This window comes from Chiloscyllium plagiosum, unplaced genomic scaffold, assembly GCF_037043375.1.
Source record: "Chiloscyllium plagiosum isolate Xiang-an unplaced genomic scaffold, Cpla_swu_hap1 HiC_scaffold_25, whole genome shotgun sequence".
In the NCBI taxonomy this organism is placed as follows: Eukaryota; Metazoa; Chordata; class Chondrichthyes; order Orectolobiformes; family Hemiscylliidae; genus Chiloscyllium; species Chiloscyllium plagiosum.
In genome coordinates this window covers 60,936,616-60,960,638 of record NW_028270163.1, presented here as the reverse complement: position 1 = coordinate 60,960,638, position 24,023 = coordinate 60,936,616, and the positions used below count along the sequence as shown (strand labels likewise).

At 42.4% G+C, this 24,023-nt stretch overlaps 1 protein-coding gene across 2 annotated transcripts; it reads right to left on the bottom strand.

Annotated features, from left to right (window-relative positions):
- Window positions 1-305: 305 nt before the first annotated feature.
- pctp (phosphatidylcholine transfer protein) lies at window positions 306-23,693 on the bottom strand. 2 transcript variants are annotated; one of them, XR_015761444.1, is made up of 7 exons: window positions 23,538-23,693; window positions 19,731-19,848; window positions 14,107-14,186; window positions 10,799-10,964; window positions 9,927-9,994; window positions 2,501-2,695; window positions 306-957 (listed from the first exon to the last, which is right to left on the bottom strand). XR_015761444.1 is itself a non-coding variant. In XM_088000786.1 (6 exons), exons 1-6 carry the CDS (start codon window positions 23,655-23,657, stop codon window positions 877-879), a joined length of 633 nt encoding a protein of 210 aa, XP_087856912.1. In that variant the 5' UTR covers window positions 23,658-23,693; the 3' UTR covers window positions 306-876. The 2 variants fall into 2 exon arrangements, 1 of the variants encoding a protein (XP_087856912.1); XM_088000786.1 differs by lacking the exon at window positions 2,501-2,695.
- Between the last annotated feature and the right edge of the window lie 330 nt (window positions 23,694-24,023).

The following is a 24,023-nucleotide window of genomic DNA, read 5'->3' as shown; positions in this document are numbered from 1 at the left end:
AGCAGCTCGTGCTCCAACTTACTGCTCAAGAGCAGTGAATATTTGGATTAAGTTGTTTTCCAGGGCAGAGGTAGAACTGACAGATACAGAATGTAAACGTAAGCAGCTGGCATTTTATAATCCCTCACTAAGCACAGTTAAAAGTTTCTTCGATCAGCGAGTCATTGTGGTTGAGTGTAGCTCATTGTTCTCTGTATGTGGGCCTCGAGTACAAAATTGGCTCAACTAAATCCCTGAGAAAAAATAGAGGGATGGAAGCAAGGTGGAATGAGAAGAGTAAAGAATACAAAATCGTCAGATCTAGATTCAGGAGAGGCTCAGCAATATTTATTAATTTTTTTTCTTGTTCCCTCCATTAAGTTATCCCTACAATGCACAGTCCAACTAAGAGCAAGCAGTGGAGAGCTATCTCCTATACATAGCTAATGGAAAATATATTCAAATACCAAGAGACATAAAAAAATCCCGAACAATTCAAAGTGCAATGACAATTTTCTTCCTGCTTCACTCAAAAGAAGCTTCAACTCCACATCTGCCATTTGCTCCCGTTGCTCATTCATTGAAACATTGCATTGCTAAGTTTAGGGCTGCAGAACTTTTGCCCACTTATGAAAATGTAGTTTCTGGATGGTCATTATTTCAAGTTTGTTAACATTACATGACAGGGATGCCACGGTCTCATTAGAGAAGGAGAATAGTATAAAAAGGGGAGCTATACAGTGCAGTGAGTGCAGACCGTCTTATTGATGAGCATATGATTTCTGCACTGCTCAAACAGTGTAATCCAACCACAATATAGCAAAAAGGTACAGGGTATTAAATTGGGACAAGTCTTCTCATCCTTTGAGCATCAAATCTGAATCAGCAGTATGGCAATTATTTCCCAGAATTCCTGCAGTACTCAGGGTAGTTGGCACAAGCCTTGTGCATATCTTTCAGAAATGAAGGCACTCCAGTCTGCAGAAATACACAATTGTGTTAATGACCTGAAATAAGTTATCTAAAATTTAAATATGCATATCAATTATCACAGTTCAGAATAGCAGTCACTTTAAGGTCAATGTATGACTAGTGCCTATCCTTTGATCCAGATCCACGTATAAATGGGAATAAGGAGTGTTTAATCAAACTACAATCAGATTCCCTCTTTCCTCTGCAAGAATGCACTCAACACCATTGAAAACCTAAAAATGGTGAAGTAATGGTTTGTATGCAATTTAAAGAGATCCAACTCTGGCAAAGACAAAAAGGTCACAGAATCATACAACATGGAAACAGACTCTTTGGTCCAACCATAATCTCAAATTAAACTAGTCCCACCTGCCTGCGCTTGGCCCATATCCTTCTGAAACATTTCTTATTCATGTATTTTAAAATGTTATAACATTACCCACATTCACCACTTCCTCTGGAAATTCATTCCACACGAACCACTAAAAAAAAACTGCCCCTCATGACCATCTTTAATCTTTCTCCTCTCACTTTAAAAATATGCCCCTAGTCTTGAAGCTCCTAACCCTGGGGAAAATACAATTGCCATTCACATTATCTACACCCCTAATGATTTTATAAATCTTTACAAAGTCACCCTCAACCTCCTACGCAGCAGTGGAAGAAGTCCCAGCCTATTTTTATAACTCAAACCCTCCATTCCCTCCAACATCCTGGTAAATATCTTCTGAACCTTCATCATAATAGTATCTTTCCTATAAAAGATCAACCAGAACTGGACACAGTATTCCAGAATAGGTCTCACCTGTACAACCTCCACATCATGTCCCAACTCCAATACTCAAACGTCGGAGCAACCAAGGCCGAACGCCTTCTTAACCAGTCTACATCTAACGCAAACTTCAAAACATTATGCACATGATTCCCGAGGTCTCTGTTCTACAACACTACCCAAAGCCCTTCATTTAATTGAATAAGTCCTGCCCTTGTTTGTTTTACTAAAATGAAATACCTCACATTCATCCAAATGAAATTCCACCCTCCTCCCCCACCACTCCTCAGCTCTTGACCCAACTGACCAAGATCTCTTTGTAATCTTAGATACCCTTTTTCACTGTCCACTATATTACCAATTTTGGTGTTATCCAGAAACTTACCTACCAGCCTTCTATTTTCTCATCTAAATCATTTATGGAAAAAAATCACGAACAAAAGTAGACCTAGCACTCCTCCCTACGGAACACCACAGGCCTCTAGTCAGAAAAATAATCCTCCACTCACGGTCACCTGCTGTTAAATTAATTTTGTATCCAATTTGAAAGTTCACCCTGAATCCCATGCAATCTAACTTTACTGATTAGTCCACCATGTGGAACTTTGTCAAAGGTTTCAGTAAAGTCTAAGCAAATAACATCCACCCCTCTTCCCTTCATCGTCTTGGTTACTTCCTCAAAAAAGTCAATCAAATTTGAGACACTATTTCCCTTGTATAAAACCATGCTGACTATCCCTAATTATTCCTTACCTCTCAGAATCATCAACAACTTACCAGTGGGCAGTGGCACTGTGGTTAGCACTGCTGCCTCACAGCGCTAGGGATCCGGGTTCAATTCCCACCTCAGACGACTGTCTGTGTTGAGTTTGCACATTCTCCCCGTGTCTGCGTGGGTTTCCTCCGGGTGCTCTGGTTTCCTCCCACATTCCAAAAATGTGCAGGTTAGGTGAATTGGCCATGCTAAATTGCCTGTAGTGTTTAGATGAAGGGTAAATGTAAGGGAATGGGTCTGGGTGGGTTACGCTTCGGCGGGTCGGTGTGGACTTGAGCTGAAGGGCCTGTTTCCACCCAATCCAATCCAATCCAATCTAACCCACCATGGAGGTCAGACACACAGGAGAGTTCCAGGCTTCTCCTTACATTCTTTCTTAAAGAAAAGTACAAGATTAGCCACTCTCCAGTCATCTGACATCTCATCTGTAGTTAGAAATGATAAATACTTCTGCAAGGATTCCTGCAATTTCCTCAACTTCCTATAATGTTCTGAGAAATACTTGATTAAAAAAAGGTCCTGAAGATTTATCCACTTCCATATTTTCTAAGACCTCCAACACTTCCTCTAATGTGAGCTGCGTTCAAAAACATCAGTATCTATTTCCCAGAGTTTTCTTGCCTCCATTTATTTCTCCACAATAGAAACGGATGCAAAATATTTAAATTAATGACTCTCCCAACTCCTGCGGTTCAACATAAAGGCAACCTCTCTTGCATTGTTTTCTTATGTATTTGTAGAATCTCTCCAGATAACTGATTTTTTTGTTTTTAAGATTCCCTACAGTGTGAAAACAGGCCCTTCAGCCCAACAAGTCCACACCGACCCTCCGAAGAGTAACCCACCCAGACCTATTTCCCTCTGTTAATGCACCTAACACTACGGGCAATTTAGCATGACCAATCCACCCGACCTTACATCTTTGGACTGTGGAGGAAACTGGAGCATCTGGAGGAAACCCACGCAGACGTTACCTGCCAAGGCTCTCTCATATCCCCTCTTTGCCTTCCTGATCTCCTTTAAGAATTATGCTATTTATCCCCTCTTTATACTAGTCAAGAGGTTCATTTGAATTCAGGTTGCCCAAAACTACGATTGTTTTAGATTCTTGACTAGAGCCTCATCATCTTTATTCATTCATTGTTCCCTAACTGGCGAGCCTTACCTTTTACTCCAACAGGAATATAATGAGCTGAACTCCGGTTCTCATACTTCTGAAAGCCTCCCATTTATCAGACACCCAAAGTTTGGGTGAAGATTTGTAGCTCGGGTGCTCGTTGTTTGGTTCTGTTCGCCGAGCTGGAAATTTGTTGCAAACGTTTCGGCCCCTGTCTAGGTGACATCCTCAGTGCTTAGGAGCCTCCTGTGAAGCGCTTCTGTGGTGTTTCCTCCGGCATTTATAGTGGCCTGTCCCTGCCGCTTCCGGTTATCAGTTTCAGCTGTCCGCTGTAGTGGCTGGCATATTGGGTCCAGGTCTGTGTGTTTGTTGATGGAGTTTGTGGATGAGTGCCATGCTTCTAGGAATTCCCTGGCTGTTTTGTTTGGCTTGCCCTATGATGGTAGTGTTGTCCCAGTCAAATTCATGTTAAATATTTAACATGAATTCAACTCGGACAACGCTACCATTATAGGGCAAGCCAAACAAAGAACAGCCAGGGAATTCCTAGAAGCATGGCACTCATCCACAAACTCCATCAACAAACACAGACCTGGACCCAATATACCAGCCACTACAGCAGATAGCTGAAACTGACAACCGGAGGCGGCAGGGACAGGCCACTATAAATGCCGGAGGAAACACCACAGAAGCGCTTCACAGGAGGCTCCCAAGCACTGAGGATGTCACCTAGACAGGGGCCAAAACGTTTGCAACAAAAATTTCCAGCTCGGCGAACAGAACCACAATATCAGACACCCCTTTACTTGCAAACAGTCTACTCCAATCAACTTTTAAAAGTTCTTGTCATACTATTAATATTTTCCTTTCTCCAATTAAAAACTAACTTTTATGGAAGACTTATCCTTTTCCATAGTGTTTTTTTTTAGAAATAGAATTATAATCACTATACCCAGAGTACTCCCCTACTATCTGTGACATGCTTGCCTTATTTCCCAAGTGAAGGCCACGTTTTGCTCTCTCATAGGAACATTGATATTGATAAAGACAATTTCCTTGAACACCTAAAATTCTTCACCATCTAAATCTTCAACACTATGATAGCCCTAGTCAATGTTTGGAAATAGGTCTATTAAAATCTTCTTACTCTTACATATGAGATTTCTCTACATAGTTGTTCCCCAATTTACTTTTAAATAGTGGGGGCTATAGTATAATCCCATCAAGCTAATTCCTGTTATTCCATTTTCAGCCCATATATTTTCACTGGACAATATTTTAGAAATATCTTCTCTATTTACACAATGTTTTCCTTAAATCAACCCTACCACCCTTTATCCTTCCTGTAACATGTGATACCTGAGGCAATGCACTACCACTCCTGCCCTACCCTTAGTCAAGTTTCTGTAATCCCATATTCCCAACATGCCCTGAGTTCATCAGCTCTACCTGTAAGACCCCTTGCATTGAAATAAATCCAGTTTAATCTTAGAGTTACTGCCCCAGAAGACATCCCAATGATCCAAAACCTGAATCCCTGAACATTACACCACCTCTTCAGATATCGGTTTACCTTCTTTATCCTTTGATTCCTTCCCTCATTCAAGCTTGGGACTAGAGCAAAGTAGAGATTACTAGAGGATTTTAAAAATAAATCTTCTACATTCACTCTGTAAAGCCTTCATCTTTTCCTTAAGCATATCATTCCTTCCAATGTGTACAATAACTTCTGACTTCTCAACTCTCCCCTTTAACAATATGCTTCAAATGTTTTGAAACTTTCTTAATCCTGACACCAGGAAAGCAATGTACCATTTTAGATTCATACACGCTGGCGCAGAATCTCCCATCTGTGCCCCTAACAGGAAAGGAGAAAGTGATGTCTGCAGATGCTGGAGATCAGAGCTGAAGAAGGGCTTATGCCCGAAACATCGATTCTCCTGTTCCCTGGATGCTGCCTGACCTGCTGCGCTTTTCCAGCAACACATTTCCAGCCCTAACAGGAAAGACCCTATGACAATTATTTTAAATTTTATCAAACCCTGCCTACTCTATGATTCATTCTCAGTGCCCAAGATCTATCTGCGTCTTCTATTTTTTTCTGAAACAGTGACCCTCTCAACAGTATCCAAAATCAAATATCTGTTTGAGAGCAGAATAGACACAGGAGACTTCTGAATACATTCTTACCTTTCCTGACAGTCACCCATCTGTCTGACAGATTCTGTGGTGTAATCACTTCTCCAAATCTACTAGCCATCTAACTCAGAGTTGCTTATATGCCCTCAATGACATCAAACCTTGAAGCAACATTTCAACAGCATCTTATACCTGAAAAAACCACCCTTCCTTACCCAAAAGGATATTAAGCATGCAAAAATAAAAACAAAAATCTGAAATAAAATCAACCACTTAGCCGATCAAATTAAAATGATTTTAGTCTGGCAGACATCTTTCAATCCTCTGATTAAAAAAAAATCCCACTCCACAGCTGTAGCCCTCACCAAAAGCTCCATGAAACTTGAAAAAACTCTTTTGCAATTAAAAAATAACTTATGCAAATAAATTATATGGCTAAAAGCAGTTTAAGAGAAAAAAGCCTGAGCTATCCAAGTGTACACCTTGCCAAACGTGCCATAAAAAAAGACTTTTTTTTGCATTTTTGAACACAAAAGAATCAAAATAATAATCTTTTATTACTACTACTGAAATGTAATAACTAAGTGACCTAGAAGTAAGCCTGCAATCTCAAGAGCAGCTGCAAGATTTTTTTTTAAAAAAGGTGCTGAGCATTTCCCTGTAGCTATTGTCTGAGGCTTGTTCTCCTCCTACAAGCCCAAAACAGAAACTTGGAGCTGGATCAATATGATCAAGGAGAAAGTGAGGTCTGCAGATGCTGGAGATCAAAGTTGAAACTTTATTGCTGGAACAGTACAGCAGGTCAGGCAGCATCCAGGGAACAGGAGATTCGACGTTTCGGGCACAGGCCCTTCTTCAGGAATATGATCAGGCTTATTGCCCACCTCAGTACCCTGTCCCTGCTTTCTCTCACACCCTTTGATCCTCTTAGCCAAAGTTCTATATTTAACTCTTTCTTGAAAACTACGCTTTGACCTCAACCTCTTTCTGTGACAGAATTCCATAGGCTCACCACTCTCTGGGTAAAGACTTCTCATCTCATCCTAAATGCATCCTTAGACCATGATCTCAGTTCTGGACTCCCCAATCACGAGCATTCTATCTATCTGTATTTACCCTGTCTCGCCCTATTTGAATTATAGATTTCTACAAGATCTCGTCTCATCCTTCTAAGCTAGTGAATATATTCCTAACTGATCCCGTCTTTCATCATGTCACTCTTGCCATCCCAGGAATCAGTCTGGTAAATCTTTGTTGCACTCCCTCTGTAGTCAGAACATTCTTCCTCAGGTAAGGAGACTGCACACAATATTCTGAAGGGGGAGTCTCACAGAGGCCCTGTACAACTATAGCAAGACATCCCTGCTCCTGTACTCTGATCCTCTTGTCAAAAGCCAACATATTATTTGCCCTCTTCATGCCTGCTGCACCTGCATGCTTACTTTCAGCAACTGGTGTGCAAAACCACCCAGGTGCCATTATACCTCCCCTTTACTAATAAACAACCTGCCTTCCTGTTTTTGCTTCCAAAATGGATAATATCTCATCTCTCCACATTATACTTCATCTGTGATCCATTTACACACAGCTTGTCCAAATCACACTGAAGTATCCCAGCATCCTCCCTGCAAATTGAGATATATTTAGTTCCCTTTATTCCTGTTTCCTGTCTGCCAGTTCTATGCATGACAGCATACTACCCAATACTATGCACTTTAGTTTTATATGTTCATTTTTTAATCTGAAAGTCCAAGTAAACCACCTCTACTGGGTAACCAGTTCACAGAACCCCTATGGTCTATCTGCAAAAACGACCATGCTTCTGATTGCCTGCCACTACAACATACATGTTGTTCCCAAGCCAACATCTGTGTCTCAGGCTTGTTGCAACGTTCCAACAAAACTCCCCCCAAGCTGAAAGAACAGCACCTCATTTTCCACTTGGGACCCCTGCCGCCTTCTGGATTCAATATAGAGTTCAATCATTTTCAGACTTGAGGCACCTTCTCCCATGTCCTTACTGTAAACCCCTCACAACAGGCCTTATCACATGGTGTGTTATTACATACAACCCATTCATTCTCCTAGGCTGTTACCGTGGGCAGCACAGTGGTTAGCACTGCTGCCTCACAGCACCAGAGACCCGGGTTCAAATCCCGACTCAGGCAACTGACTGTGGAGTTTGCACGTTCTCCCCGTGTCTGAGTGGGTTTCCTCCGGGTGCTCCGGTTTCCTCCCACAGTCCAAAGATGTGTAGGTCAGGTGAATTGGCCATGCTAAATTGTCCGTAGTGTTAGGTAAGGGGTAAATGTACGGGTATAGGTGGTTTGCGCTTCGGTGGGTTGGTGTGGACTTGTTGGACCGAAGAGCCTGTTCCCACACTGTAAAGTAATCAATCCATTGTTTGTCCAATTGTTCTTCTCTTTTCGGGCTCTATTGCCACCTATAATGTACTCCTTACCCCTCCCCCCCCCCATCCTATCTTCTGCAAAAGAAGAACATTTTCCTAGCTCCTATCAGTTCTGAAGGGCCACCTGACCCAAAACTAACTGATTTCTCACCACAGATGCAGCCAGACCTGCTGAGCTTTTCCAGAAATTTCAAGTTCTGTTTATGATTTGCAACATCCACAGCTCTTTCTTTTAGTTCACATCCACTGGCTCCCCTTCATTAACCCTACTAGCTACGTGCCTCAAAACTCCATTGGATTGGTCAAGCATAATTTCTCTTTTGTAAAGCCATGCCGATTCCGCCTAATTCTATCACTGCTTTCCAAGTGCTGTGCTATTAAAATCATTCATTATGGACTTCCCAAACAAAAACATATGGATCCACTGGTGACCCTTTAAACAGAAATTGTCCTTCCTAACTTTCTCATGAAAAAAAAGGTAGAAAATTTCATTGGTTATGGCCAAGTCATTCATTTTTATCTGTCAGAGCTGAGGGATCGAGTTCCGGAACCATGAGGTTATGCTACAGCTGTACAAAACTCTAGTGCGGCCGCACTTGGAGTATTGTGTACAGTTCTGGTCACCGCATTATGAGGAGGATGTGGAAGCTTTGGAAAGGGTGCAGAGGAGATTTACTAGGATGTTGCCAGGAATTGGGGGGGGAAGGTCTTACAAGGAAAGGCTGAGGGACTGGAGGCTGTTTTCATTGGAGAGAAGAAGGTGGAGAGGTGACTTAATAGAGACATAGAAGATAATCAAAGGGTTAGATAGGGTGGACAGGGAGAGCCTTTTTCCAAATATGGTGACGGCGAGCACGAGGGGGCATAGCTTTAAATGGAGGGATGATAGATATAGGACAGATGTCAGAGGTAGTTTCTTTACACAGAGAGTAGTAAGGGTTTTTTTTTTTTTAAGATTAGATTACTTAGTATGGAAACAGGTCCACACCGACCCGCCGAAGCGCAACCCACCCATTTCCCTACATTTACCCCTTTACTTAACACTACGGGCAATTTAGCACGGCCAATTCATCGGACCTGCACATCTTTGGACTGTGGGAGGAAACCGGAGCACCCGGAGGAAACCCACGCAGACACGGGGAGAACGTGCAAACTCCACACAGTCGCCCAAGTCGGGAATTGAACCCAGGTCTCTGGCGCTGTGAGGCAGTAGTGCTAACCACTGCCACTGTGCCACCCACTGGTATGGAATGCTTTGCCTGTAACGGTAGAAGATTCACCAACTTTAAGTACATTTAAGTTGTCATTGGACAAGCATATGGACGTACATGGAATAGTGAAGGTTAGATGGGCTTAAGGTTGGTATGACAGGTTGGCGCAGCAGAGGGCCAAAGGGCCTGTACTGCGCTGTAAGGTTCTATGTTCTATGAACCCTGATTCCTGGCAATATATTGCATGACATAGGGCACCACAGCCAGGTCCAGCCTAGATCAACTGTTGTGACAGGATAGCAATTGAGACTGGTTTTACCTTTCCTGATCTGCTGTCACTCACTGAAACGTGTCAACTCCAGCAAAGAGCAGATTGCTATTCCCACACCCATTCAGTTACATCACTTTTCCACAAACAGGAGTTGACTGATGATTTCAAGACATTCAACTTCCTATCGCCATCTGTTACAGATTCTTCAGCACAGTCACAAGCTGGAAAATAATTTCCTATAAACAATTACATGTTTCTTCCCATAAATAAAGCCACCTACCTTTGCTGCCCAGTTAACAAGAAACGTTGGAATCATACCCCCAGGGTTATCGAAGTAATGCATAAACACTGAAAGAACAAAAATGTCAGCTGTAAGACAGACCACAAACCAATGTTACCACAGACTACATTTATTCACAAATTTGGAAAGATAAATTTACCCAAGTGGGGTTTATAGAGTTTGACTTTGACCTTTTCTGAGCTGCGCCAAGGAACTTCTTATCATCCACTCCCTTCTCATCATATCTTCAACTCTATTTAGAGAGGATGCTGAATATACAAGTCAAAACCCTATGAGTCACAGCTAGTCCATGGATTCATAGTCAATAAAGGATCAAAGCTGGCACAGCCTGTTGCTGTCTTCCTCAATAAAACAATCAGGGGAACCACGTCATTGTTTGTACCTGTCCCCACCAGTACTGCAGCCCAGTATTAAAGAGTGACAGATCTGTCTCCACCACACTGTCCATTATTACCCCAATATATGCAGTGACAGATCGGTCCCCACCAGAATCATACCTTGGTGCTACACAGTGACAGACCTCCACCCAACAGCACGGCACCCCATTGTTTTGCAGTGACAGACCTGTCCCCACCAGTACTGCAGCCGAGGATTATGTGGTGACAAGATTGTAAATACCAGCATGGACCAGTTGTGCCAAATAATCTTTCTGAAAGCAATGTATAGGAGTACTTTACCCTATCATACCCACTGAATATCATTACATAGCTCAAAATACTTCGTCCAGACAAGCCAACCTGGAAGGCTGGAATCAGAACACACAATCCAGATGAACAGTCTAAAAGGATTCCCATTTCTCACTGAATATTTGAAATGTTAAGGCAATATTGAGTGTTGAAAATCTGTGGTACCTTTGGTGCCTTGTTTACCATCACTCTCCACAGCCACAGTTTGATGATAATCCTCTACTCTGATGACACCGGATTTCACAGATAATCCAGGCACACATTTTGCCACAAACACCCAAATCTTTCGTCCATCAACATCCAAATCATGGCGTTCACGAATGTAAACATACTGAGGGTGAAGTTAGAGAATGAACCGTGATGACTCAAAATAACACAATTTTGTTCACTTGAAAGGCTGCATTTTTAAACTAACTTCAATCTCATGTCACAGGATTACAGAAACAAAAAATGAATTTAAATCTGCTCAGTTATTCCTTCGTTACTGCAAATTCCTAGCAATTTGAAAACTACTACAGGGCTTAACTGACTACTCCAGAGGTCAGTTACGATGCAATCACATCAACATGTGACTGAGGCACATAGAGCAGACTTCATAAGGGCATACATGGAACAGACAAGTGTTTCGTGATAATGCAACATCAAGATCACTTATGTCAAGATTAATGTTAATTCTCAAAAACAGCCATAGTGGGAATTTGACTCGTTCTATGGATTACAACACCAGTAACATAATGACAACAGGACGTTCTTCAATACTGTTACAACAATGGAGAAACAGCTTATTTTGCAAAGTTACACTGCTACTTTCTTTGGAAGTAATTTGCTCGCTCTTTAAAGATTGAATAATACACTTCCAGAAGCAGCTTTTGTTCTCAGGAATGAGCATTGCTCAGCAGGCCAATAGTTTTTGCTCATCTCTAATTATCCTTGAGAAGGTATTGGTTGGCTGCCTTCTTGAACAGCTGCAGTCCTTGTCGTCTTATTAACTGTAAAACAGGGAGTGACAGGATTTTGATGCAGTGAAAGTGAACAAACAGTAATATATTTCCAACTCAGGATAATGAATGGCATGGCGGGGGTATTGTGCTGGGGTAGTGTTCTTACATATCTACTGCTCTTGGCCTTCTTGATGGTGGAGGTTGCACATTTGAAAGGTTTCGAAGATGACTTGATCAGTTACTGCCGTATCTTACACATGGTACACGCTGCTGTTGTGCTTTAGTGGTAGAGGAAGAATGTTTAAAATGGCAGACTGAATGCCGATCAAGCAAGCTGCTTTGTCCTGGATGGAGTCATGTTTCAAGCATTGCTGGAGCTGTACTCGTCCAGGCACGTAGGGGAGCATTTCATCATGCTCATCACAACTTCATAGAATCCCTAGTGTTCAAGCAGGCCATTTGGTCTATCGAGTCCGCACTGACCCTCCAAACATCCCCACGCAGAGCCAACCCTTTACCCTAATCTTGTAACCTGCATTTCCAATGGCTAATCCACCCAGCCTGCACAACATGGGAAATTTAGCATTGCCGATCCACCTAACCTGCACGTCCTTGGAGGAACACCCGGAGGAAACCCATGCAGATACGAGGGCAGAGTGGTGGCTCAGTGGTTAAAAATGCTTCTTCTGAGTGCCAGGGACCAAGGTTCGATTCAACCCTTGTGCGACTGTCTGTGTGGAGTTTGCATGCTCTCCCCATGTCTGCCAGGTACTCCAGTTTCCTCCCACAGTCCAAAGATGTGCAAGTTAGATGGATTGGCCATGTCAAATTACCCACAGTATTCAGGGCTGTATATATTAGGTTAGCCATGGGAAACGCAGGGTTATATGGATAACTTAAGGGAACAGGTCTCTGTGTGGGATTCTTCCCAGAGGGTCAGTGTGGACACAATGGGCTGAATGGCCTGTTTCCACACTGTAAAAGGATTCTATGGAGAATGGCTGTATGGAATTTGCACAGTTGCCCAAGGGTGGAATCAAACTGGGTCCCTGATGTTGAGGCAGCAGTGCTAGCTAGAGTCACCATGATGACCTGTGAGAGTTATAGATGGACAGGCTTTAAAGGAGACAGATTACTGGTTAATTACTTGCAAAATTCACAAACTCTGACCTGCTCTTGTAGCCAAGTATTTTTTATGGCTGAATAAAAACTGAAAGAATTGTGGATGCTAAAAATCAAACAAAAACAGAAGTTGTTGGAAAAGCTCAGCTGGTCTGGCAGCATTTTTGCAGTGAAATGAGTGTTAACATTTCAGATCCAGTGACCCTTCTTCAAACAAGTTCTGAAATGTTAACTCTCATTTCTCTCCACAGATGCTGCCAGACCAGCTGAGCTTTTCCAGCAATTTGTTTTTTTTATTTTATATGGCTGGTCCACTTCAGTTTCTAGTCAATGGTAAAACCTCTTGGTGCTGAGAGCGGAGGAATTCAGTGATAGCAATGCCACTGAATGTCAAGGGAAAATGGTTAAATACGCTCCTGTCAAAGACAGTCATTGCTTGGTTATCTGCACGGTGAAAATGTTACCTGCCGCGTCAGCCCAAACCTGGATATTGTCCGGGTCTTGCTGCATTCACACATGGACTATTTCAGTATCTGAGGAGTTGCTGAACATTATGCAATCATCAGCAAACATCCTCAGTTCTGACCTTCTAATAGAGCAGAGGCCATTGATTAAACAGCTGAAGACTGTTAGGCCTAGGACACTATCCGGAGGAACTCCTGCAGAGATGATCTAGGAAAACACAGGAGGCCTCATAACATCCCAAACATGTTGGAGAATTCAGGGTTTAGCTCGGGGGAGGAACTGAAGGAAAATGGTTATTTTTGCACTTTGCCGAGGATAGCACAGAATTTAGAACATCCAAACGTGTCCTCCGAGTATCTCTAAATAACTAGATTAAACTGTCAGGCCAAGTCTGTGAATTTAGCCCCAGGAGGACAGTAGCACCTGGTACACTTTGAAAGAATTATACAATTCGCTCCATCCCCTTAATTCATTTCCACAGTTCTACAACTTCTTGTTTAAGTAATTATCCAGTTTCCTTTTAAGCAATAAATTTCATACTATAAACATCAAAAGTGTACTTTGATTTTTTTGCAATACACTTAAACTGGTTGCTGAGAGATATCAATTACTTTCCTTTTTCTGAAGACTGCAATAGCAAAAGCAGTTCAGCAGCATGCCACAATGCAATACCAAGATGCAGAGGGATACATAATGGATCCCAATATTTCACCACATTAATGCATTTATCATTGGATTGTAAAAGGTCACTGAGATCACATTCAAACAGCATTGAATAAAACTTCAACATTTCACTGGCAACAAACCATTTTCTCAAAACAACTGAGAAAAAACAAATTCTAATGTCAAAGAAATCTGAATTCCCAATGCAGTATCCCTTTGAACCCCCACCAGGGCTTCTCTGCATTGCAGTTAGAAAAACAAACAGGACACTTGAAAGGATACATCACGATTGGCGAGAAAAAACGGGTACTTGACTTGCCAGTAAATCACTTTCTGCCCGTTACACTCCTGCTCACACAGTTCTGCAGAGTAAAAGAAAGAAACAATTGAATGTTTAATGCTACCTAATAGTAAAAGGAGGATAGTAAAAAAGTTTTTTTTAGGTATGTGAAAGGCAAAAAAATGATTAAGACTAAAATTGGGCCCTTGAAGACAGAAACAGGGGAATATATTACAGGGCCTGTACTGCGCTGTATTCTTCTATGTTCTATGGAACAAAGAAATGGCAGAAGAATTGAATTGGTACTTCAGATCAGTGTTCACTGGGGAAGACACAAGCAATCTCCCTGAGGTAACAGTGGCTGAAGGACCTGAACTGAAGGGAATTTATATTTGCCAGGAATTGATGTTGGGGAGACTGTTTAGGTCTGAAGGCTGCTAAGTCCCTGGGGCCTGATGGTCTACATCCCAGGGTACTGAAGGAGGTGGCTCTAGAAATCGTGGATGCATTGGTGATCATTTTCCAGAGTTTGATAGATTCAGGATCAGTTCCTGCGGATTGGAGGGTGGCTAATGTTGTACCACTTTTTAAGAAAGGTGGGAGAGAGAAATCAGGAAATTATAGACCAGTTAGTCTGACCTCAGTGGTGGGAAAGATGCTGGAGTCTATTATAAAGGATGAAATGACGATACATCTGGATAGTAGTAACAGGATAGGTCAGAGTCAGCATGGATTTATGAAGGGAAAATCATGCTTGACTAATCTTCTGGAATTTTTTGAGGATGTAACTCTGAAGATGGACGGGGGTGATCCAATAGATGTAGTGTGCCTGGACTTTCAGAAAGCTTTTGATAAAGTCCCACATAAGAGGTTAGTCAGCAAAATTAGGGCGCATGGTATTGGGGGCAAAGTACTAACTTGGATTGAAAGTTGGTTGGCTGATAGGAAACAAAAGAGTAGTGATAAACAGCTCCCTTTTGGAATGGCAGGCAGTGACCAGTGGGGTACTGCAGGGATCAGTACTGGGACTGCAGTTTTTTACAATATATGTTAATGATACAGAAGATGGTATTACTAATAACATTAGCAAATTTGCTGATGATGCTAAGCTGGGTGGCAGGGTGAAATGTGATGAGGATGTTAGGAGATTACAGGGTGACCTAGACAGGTTAGGTGAGTGGACAGATGCAGTTTAATGTGGATAAATGTATGGTTATCCTATTTGGTGGCAAGAACAGGAAGGCAGATTACTACCTAAATGGAGTCAAGTTAGGTAAAGGGGCAGTACAGAGAGATCTGGGTGTTCTTGTACACCAGTCAATGAAGGTAAGCATGCAGGTACAGCAGGTAGTGAAGAAGGCTAATAGCATGCTGGCCTTCATAACAAGAGGGATTGAGTACAGAAGCAAAGAGGTTCTTCTGCAGCTGTACAGGGCCCTGGTGAGACCACACCTGGAGTACTGTATGCAGTTCTGGTCTCCAAATTTGAGGAAAGACATTCTGGCTATTGAGGGAGTGCAGCGTAGGTTCACGAGGTCAATTCCTGGAATGGTGGGATTACCTTATGCTGAAAGACTGGAGCGACTGGGCTTGTATACCCTTGAGTTTAGAAGACGGAGAGGGGATCTCATTGAGCCATAAGATTATTAAAGGATTGGATACTCTGGAGGCAGGAAACATTTCCGCTGATGGGTGAATGCCGAACCAGAGGACACAACTTAAAAATACAGGGTAGGCCATTTAGGACAGAGATGAGGAGAAACGTCTTCACCCAGAGAGTGGTGGGTGTGTGGAATGCTCTGCCCCAGAGGGCAGTGGAGGCCTAGTCTCTGGATTCATTTAGCAAAGAGTTGGATAGAGCTCTTAAGGATTGTGGAATCTAGGGTTATGGAGATCAGGCAGGAACAGGATACTGATTAAGGATGATCAGCCATGATCATATTGAATGGTGGTGCAGGCTCGAAGGGCAGAATGGCCTACTGCAGCACCTATTGTCTAATGATTCATCAGTTTCCCCAAGCATTAGCATGTTGCAACTCGATTGAGGAGTGCTTTCTTCTGTATAACTAGATACCTATTTTGGACAATGCTCCCAACTTTCTAGCAAGGCCTCTTATTTTAGGGTGTGGGACCACAGACAGTAGTTTCCCTTGCATAGTATAATACAAAGCAGGCTATTTATAACAAACAAGGGCCATTACAGGCCAGACCCAGCATTAACCAATTATCTCCCAATATCAATGGGCAACGATAACACTGGCTCCTTTTACTTCTCCTGGTTTGATTTATAATAAACTAATCCATGCACTCCCATCCTAACCTGGAAATTAGTTACCACACACAGCAGGATGGAACCTGGGAATTTCCTGAGCTGTTGGAAAATAGGCCTTCATTTGGCAGCCAACTCCTTCCATAATTCTACAAAACATGGTTTGTACCAAATGACTCTTAACTATCTTCTGGACAACTAAGGATGGACAATAAATGCTGGCCCAGTTACTGATACTCACATCCCATGAACAAATACAAAAATCCTTCATTCCACAAATCAGCCCAGTGAACTTTTTTTGGATTGGTGACAATGCTAGTATATCCTTTTTTAAAGATGGGGACAAAACTGCACAAGCACACCAGGTGTTACCAATACCCTGTTTGGTTGTAACAAGACTTCCCTATTTTTAAACTCCAACCCTGAGTAATGCAGGCCAAAATTCTATCTGCCTTAATTACTTGCTGCACCTGCATGCTAACTGTCTTTCATGCAGAACACTCAAATCCCTCTGTGCTGCAGATATTTTGGACTCTCCCCAAACAGCCTGCCTTTTAATTCTTAGTACAGTACATAACCTCACACTTTCCAACATTAAACTCCATCTGCCAGGTTTTTTTCCCCCCACTGTCAACCCATCTATATCCACTTGCAGATTCCTGATGTCTCCAGTGCAACGTGCCCTCCCACCTATTTTTGTATCAGCAAATTTGAATACATTGCAAATGCCTTTTTCACAGGTGGCCATTCGTCTCTTGAGCCTGGTCTATCATTGTAACAAGGCACAGTTTATCAGATTGGTTTCAAAGAACATGCTTTGATCCTAAATTTAGAACACAACCCCAGGACACAACAGTGCTGCCTTTGGTTACCAATTTAGTGGGACTTTTCAAGCAGATCTGATTTATGGGTCTGTACCTTTCTGAAAAGTGATCAAAGTTCCAATTGGTTCAGAGAGTTTTAACTAGGAGAAAGTGAGGACTGCAGATGCTGGAGACCAGAGTTGAAAAATGTGCTGGAAAAACACAGCAGGCCAGGCAGCATCCAAGGAGCAGGAGAATCGACCTTTCGGGCATAAGCCCTTCTTCAGGAATCCTGAAGGGCTTATGCCCGAAACTTCAATTCTCCTGCTCCTCGGATGCTGCCTGGCCTGCTGTGTTTTTCCAGCACTACATTTTTCAACTCAGTTTTAAGTCAAGCAGTTGAGGCTGGATTCAAACATCAGAAATGAATGTACTAATTTAACCTTAAATGTTTTTATTAAATTATGAAGGGCTTTACATAATTGAAGTAGAGATGACATTCTCAATTATGGAGTAATCAAAGCTAGTTGTAAATGTACAATAGACATTAATAAGTTCAACAAAGACATATAGACAGGCTTCTTTATCCAGAGTGCTGAGAATATGGAACTCTACCACAGGAATGGATTAGATGACTAGCAAAGCTTTAAAGAGGTTACCTGATTAAAAAAACAAGGGATAAGGAGTAGAAGGATACGTTGGTAGACTGAGAAAAACCAATGGAGGATGTTCATGTGGAGTTGAAATGCCAGCATGAATTTAGTGAGGAGTGGCTTGTTCTTTATTGCAAATTCTGTGTAAAGACACTGTTTAGGGAGTTTGAATATCACATGACCCATCAAATGTAGTCAAACAAGCACAAAGTGTTTCAACTACTCTAGTAAAAACCACAAGATTAGACAGTAATGAACAATACCTGAATGTGTTCAGAAGGAGCCCACGCTGCAAACAGCCCACACAGAAATATGGAAAACAAACACAGACGCTGTATAGTAAGCATTTTGTACTAATAAATACTTTGTTTTAATCATTTAATGTGGTTTATTTTTAATCAATCTTTGGTTTTCACATTTTATCATTACCTGTGCTGAGGTAATTTTGTTCTGAAACATGTTTAGATTTGAAACTGCCTTAATATGATGCTCATAATTGTAGAAGCATGCGAGATTGCACGCACTCAAGTATAATAGATTTACAGCTAGTGGGGCCAGTTAGGAATGGGAGACATCTTTGAAATAAACCAAACCCAGGTCAAGTGGGTGAACACCCAAGAGGAAAGCTGATAGGGTGATATGGTTTATGGGGTAAAGTTGTTGCACTATGTAACTAGCAGTCAGGTTAACAGAAACCAGAACCTTCAAAAACAGTTAACAGGCAGACAATCTCTGTCTGATACAGAATGCACAGGGTGGAACTTCCCTGCAGCTTCCTGGGCTGGTTGTTTTAAAACACAAATAGACTATCATGCAAAAAATACATTTACCACCACCCCCACCCCATCACACACAGCACACACCAGAGGAGTCTTTAACATCACACACAGCAAGTGGAAAGAACATGATTGTTCAAAGACTACCTGACCTATAGTTCAGCAAAGCTCACAGATGTATGGCAGCTGTTTAAACAAAGAACTCCAACAAAATATCTCGGTCAGGAATTTCCTCAGAGCTGACCCCAGTTCATTGCATTTTGTACAAATGGGAGGGAAGTGGTACCAGCTCAGAAGAATGCCCACCTTTAAAGAGGTGAGTGATGCCCACAATATTAATAATTTATATACTGGATTTTGATGTACAACTTGACCATTTAAGATCAGGGATTTCACACATCTACACACCATGCGCATTTATACAGTGCAAGTTGTTTGACACAGAGGAGAAAAGAGAAGTTGATGAGCAATGATTTAAAGGAAATTCCAGAGTTCTGGGCTTAAACAGCTGAAAGCACAGTCATAATGAAGGCATGGATCAGGCTTTCATCAATGTTTGATTCTGCCTTGCTTTAGCTCAACATGGTCAAGTAAATAGGTGGAACGTGAATTGGTTGAATATGGATGGGACCCTATTTCCAAATTTTGTGCAGGGTAAAGTGGAAAGTGGTCAGAAGCAGGAGTGTTGCTTTAACTTCCTCTTAAATGCTCTTGAACACGCAGCTGAAAAAATGTAAAAGTTTCCAGGTTGACAAAGTTTCTGATGAAGAACTCATGCTCAAAACTTTACTCAGCTGTGCTGTTTCAGCACCACACTTTTCGACGATGACTGATGAAGTTCAATTAAAAGCAAAGTACGGAGGATATTGCAGATCTGAAATGAAACTAAAATGCTGAAGAAACATAGCTGGTCTGGCAGCAATTGTGGAGAGACAAACAGAATTAACTTTTCAATCCAATGGGACTCTTCAGAACTTCAGAGGTTCAGTACCACACAAGGTACCTATTGCTTTCAAGAGGAACAAATAAAATCAGGCCCCTATTCAACATACATGCCTTCATTTCAAAGAATTAAGACAAACTGTCATTAAAACACCACTGATACTGTAAACAGTGTGAACCAACCTTTCACATAACTATCCCATTGCTTCCTATATTTCAGATCCATGTACACATCTACAAACAACTCTGGATCACAATCTGGAAAGGTTCCATAGATTTTGTATTCATAAAGACACAATTCCTGAAAAATACAAAACTCAGCAAGTTATAAATAGTTGTACAGTTCTCAATGGAGCAAAACCCTACATTGTTGAAATTCCACAACACAAGAAAAGAGCACAAGGTCTGGTCTTATAAAAGATAGCAAAAAGGCAAGGCTTTTACATGAACTATCAGGAAAACAGCGATGTCACCGATTATCATTAAGGATTGAAAAGCACCCAATAAACCAGCCATAAGATACTGAATGAATTAGGTTTTACAGAATCCCTACATTGCGGAAGCAGGCCATTTGGCCCATCGAGTCCATACCAGCCATCTGAAGAGCATCCTACCCAGACCCACCCCCCAACCCTATTGCTGTTACCCTGCATTTCTCATGTCTAATCCACATAGCCTGCACATGGGCAATTTAACATAGCCTACCCACCTGACCTGCAAATCTTTGGAGCGCCCAAAGGAAACCCACACAGACAGAATATGAAAACTCCATACAGACAGTGGCACCAAGGCAGATTCGAACCTGGGTCCCTAGCATTGAGGCAGCAGTGCTAGCAACTAAGCCATCATGCCGCCCCAAATTTCCTGAGTTTAGAAGAATGAGAACAACAATAGGTAGCCATTTAGGACTGAGATGAAAAGAAATTTTGTTTTGAAGGGGGGATCTTTAGAATTCTCTAACATATACAATGGAGGATACTCAGATAATGAAAGTACTCAAGGCAATGGTTGATAGATCTATGAAATATGAAGCTTCTAAAGTGCCACTTGGTGAAGTGTGTAACTGGGGTCAATCTTTACACTTTTTAAAGCATTTACCGACAGGTTTAGTTTACCAGCATTTGTTAACCCTCACCCACCACAATTTCATGGGACATATGAAATGTAAATTCGTGAAGCGTTCTATATTTTATTGGGGATCGGTTTAGCTCCATTAGCTGAAGGGTTGGTTTACAGAGCAATGTGGTACCAACAGGATGGGTTCAATTCCCATCACTGATTTGAGGTTACCATGAAGGACTCTCCTTCTCAACCTTGGGCAGCATGGTGGCTCAGTGGTTAGCACTGTTGCCTCACAGCACCAGGGTCCCAAGTTTGATTCCAGCCTCAGGCGACTGCCTGTGTATACTTGGGGGTGCTCCGGTTTCCTCCCATAGTCCAAAGATGAATTAGGTGAATTAGCCATGCTAAATTGCCCATAGCGTTAGGGGCATTGGTCAGAGGGAAATGGGACTGGGTGGGTTACTCTTCGGAGGGTCGGTGTGGACTTGTTGGGCCGTAGGGCCTGTCTCCACACTGTCGGGAGACTAATCTAATCTCATATTTTCAAGTCAATCTGTTCAGATGTGCTATCTCAGGACTCTGAAGCAAGTGGGTCAAATGCAAGCCTCCTGGCTCAGAGTTAAGGACACTACCACTGTGCCACAAGAGCCATCCAGTCAGAATCCTGAGTTCACATCCATCACCTGCATAATTATACACATTTAATATACAATTAACATTGTAGAGGTTGTACAAAAGTGGAGTTGTGGCATTACTAAATTAAAACGCTGCCAGCTTCCTCAAATCTATTCAGTGTCCCAGCATCTGTTGCTCTCTGGGGTAGTGAATTTCACAGATTCATGACACTTTGGGAGAAGCAATCTATCCTCACCCATTTTAAATTTGCACCCCCTTATCCTAAAACATGACCTCTTATTTGAGACTGATCTACATGAGGAAACATCCCCACTGTGTCTACTTTGTCAATTTCCTTTAGTATCTTATAAACCTAAACTCCATAGAGTACAGACTTAAATGGCACTCTTTTTGCGTAAGACAAACTCTTATCTCTGAAATAATTTAGTGAAGCTCCTCTGAATGGCCTCCAATGCATCAAGGAAGGGGACCAAAATTGGATACAAGTTTCCACGTGCTGTCTCACTAATGCCTGCACAGTTTCAAGAACCCTGCACTTCCTCACTTTTACAACCCTTTAGCAATAAATGTTTCATTCACAATGACAGCTGGCCAAAACCACCTCATTCTGACTAATGGCGATCATTTTTTCCCTGTAAAGCATCCTTAGTACTCTACTGTATCTGGCAGGTCCATCCATCTTTTCTAAAGAAGAAGTGACCACTCAGTAACTCAATTTGCTGAGGCCCGATTCAAACTTGTCAAACAATTGCATATGGGACTGGCATGCAGGACAGGAAATAATCTCAATCCCTATAGCTAGGAGGTATACAATATCATTGAGCTTTCGCCCAGCAATTTCAGTAATACTCTCAGACATTAGCAGGAAATTATCTTGCAAAACATTTCCTCTCAGCTCCATCTCAGCCTTCCTCTGCACTGTCTTCATCAAAATCTTCCTGGCCAGGTACAACACAAATTGGTTGAATAGGTAACTCAACTGGCAGCACAAGGGCTTAGTGGTTAGCACTGCTGCCTCAATGCCAGAGACCAATTCCAGCCTTGTATGACTGTGTGGAGTTTGCACATCCTCCCAGTGTTTGCATGGGTTTCCTCCAGATGCTCTGGTTTCTACCACAATCCAAGTATGCACAGGTTAGGTGGATTGCCATGCTAAATAGTCCATACTCACCCATCACAGTGTATACCTGTCACATCATGTACCCTTCACACTGTATACCGGTCACACAGTGCATACTCCATAGCATCCAGGGATGTTCAGGTTAAATGGGTTAGCCATAGTTTTAAAAAAATCATGCAGGATTATGGGCATGGGTTCGGGGGGCAGCAGAATTAATGGGTGGAATGCTCTTCAAAGGGTCAGTGCTGCCTTGATGGGCCAAATAGCCTCTTCCCACACTGCAGGGACTTTATGATTCCAGGATATGATTTCAATCTGAAATATTTCCACTTTCATCTGAATAAAATTGCCAAATTGTAACCGAACCAGTGTCAGGTGTGGTTCAATTTTCATAGCACACTCATTTAGAGTCACAAGATTCCAAGATCAAGACCTATTGCAGGGTCATACAAAAAAAATCAGTACAGCATAAAGGGGGAACTGCACTGTACTGTATGTTTGTGTCTGTACCATCTTCACACTAGGATGTGTATACAGAAAACTCCCATCTGTCTGTTCAAGCAGATGTACAAGATCCTCAGCATTATTTTGAACAGGTGAATTATTTCAGCATCCTGACCAATATGCATCCCTTAGTTAACAGCAGAAAATCATGTCCACGTACCACATTTGTGAACGCTGACAGAATACTCCCCAGTATCTGCAGTCCTCACTTTCTCCTAGAATACTGAGGTTCGCCTGTGACACTGACAGAACCAACACAGAAGAATCGTCATCATCACCACACTCAACAAGATAGGAGTGAGACGACCATCGACATCTCATGTTTGCACCTTTTATACTGAGATTACTAACTCAATTCAATGAGTCTTGTTTTAGAAAAGTATAAAAAGTTGATAATTTGCGAAAATATATTCTATGCAGACTAAGGGCAGAACCATGGGACATAGATATTAATCAAAGTGGTAATAAAGGCTAGAGTGTGTTTCTGTAAAGTCTGAAATATTATTCAAACATCACTTAATGGCTGCAGCTAACTCCCTGATGGAGCCGGATTTCCCGGACCCTTCCCGAGCCGGTGACTGAACCTGCGGCCTCTCTCCACCCCCTCCCCACACAGCGTGAACACCACCAGGCCAGGCCAGGCCAGGCCACTCCGCCCTCGGGCTCACCTGGCGGAACAGGCGGTAAATGCGAATGTCATCGCTGACTTCCAAGAAGAATTGCCATTCCCCGCCCACCGCCGGCTCCTGCAGCTCCCTCAAAGCCACCTCTGGGCAGCACAGCGCCATAGCAACGGCCCCAGAGCCCTCGGAGCGCCTGGGATATAGCCGGGGTCACGTGGGAACGGTAAACCCCACCCCCTCAGGGACACGCCCGCGATGGATCACGTGACACGCGCACCTGTTACACAGAAGAGGTGGGTGGAGCCAGGCCGTCCACAGCGAAGATGTGCCACATCATTGTACACCTGTACGCTTCACACAGTGTACCTGTCACACCTGTACATTTCAAAGAGTACCTGTCACGCCTGTACATTTCACACAATGTACCTGTCACACCTGTACATTTCACAGTGTACCTGTCACACCTGTACACTTCACACAGTGTATCTGTCACGCCTGTACACTTCACACAATGTACCTGTCACACCTGTA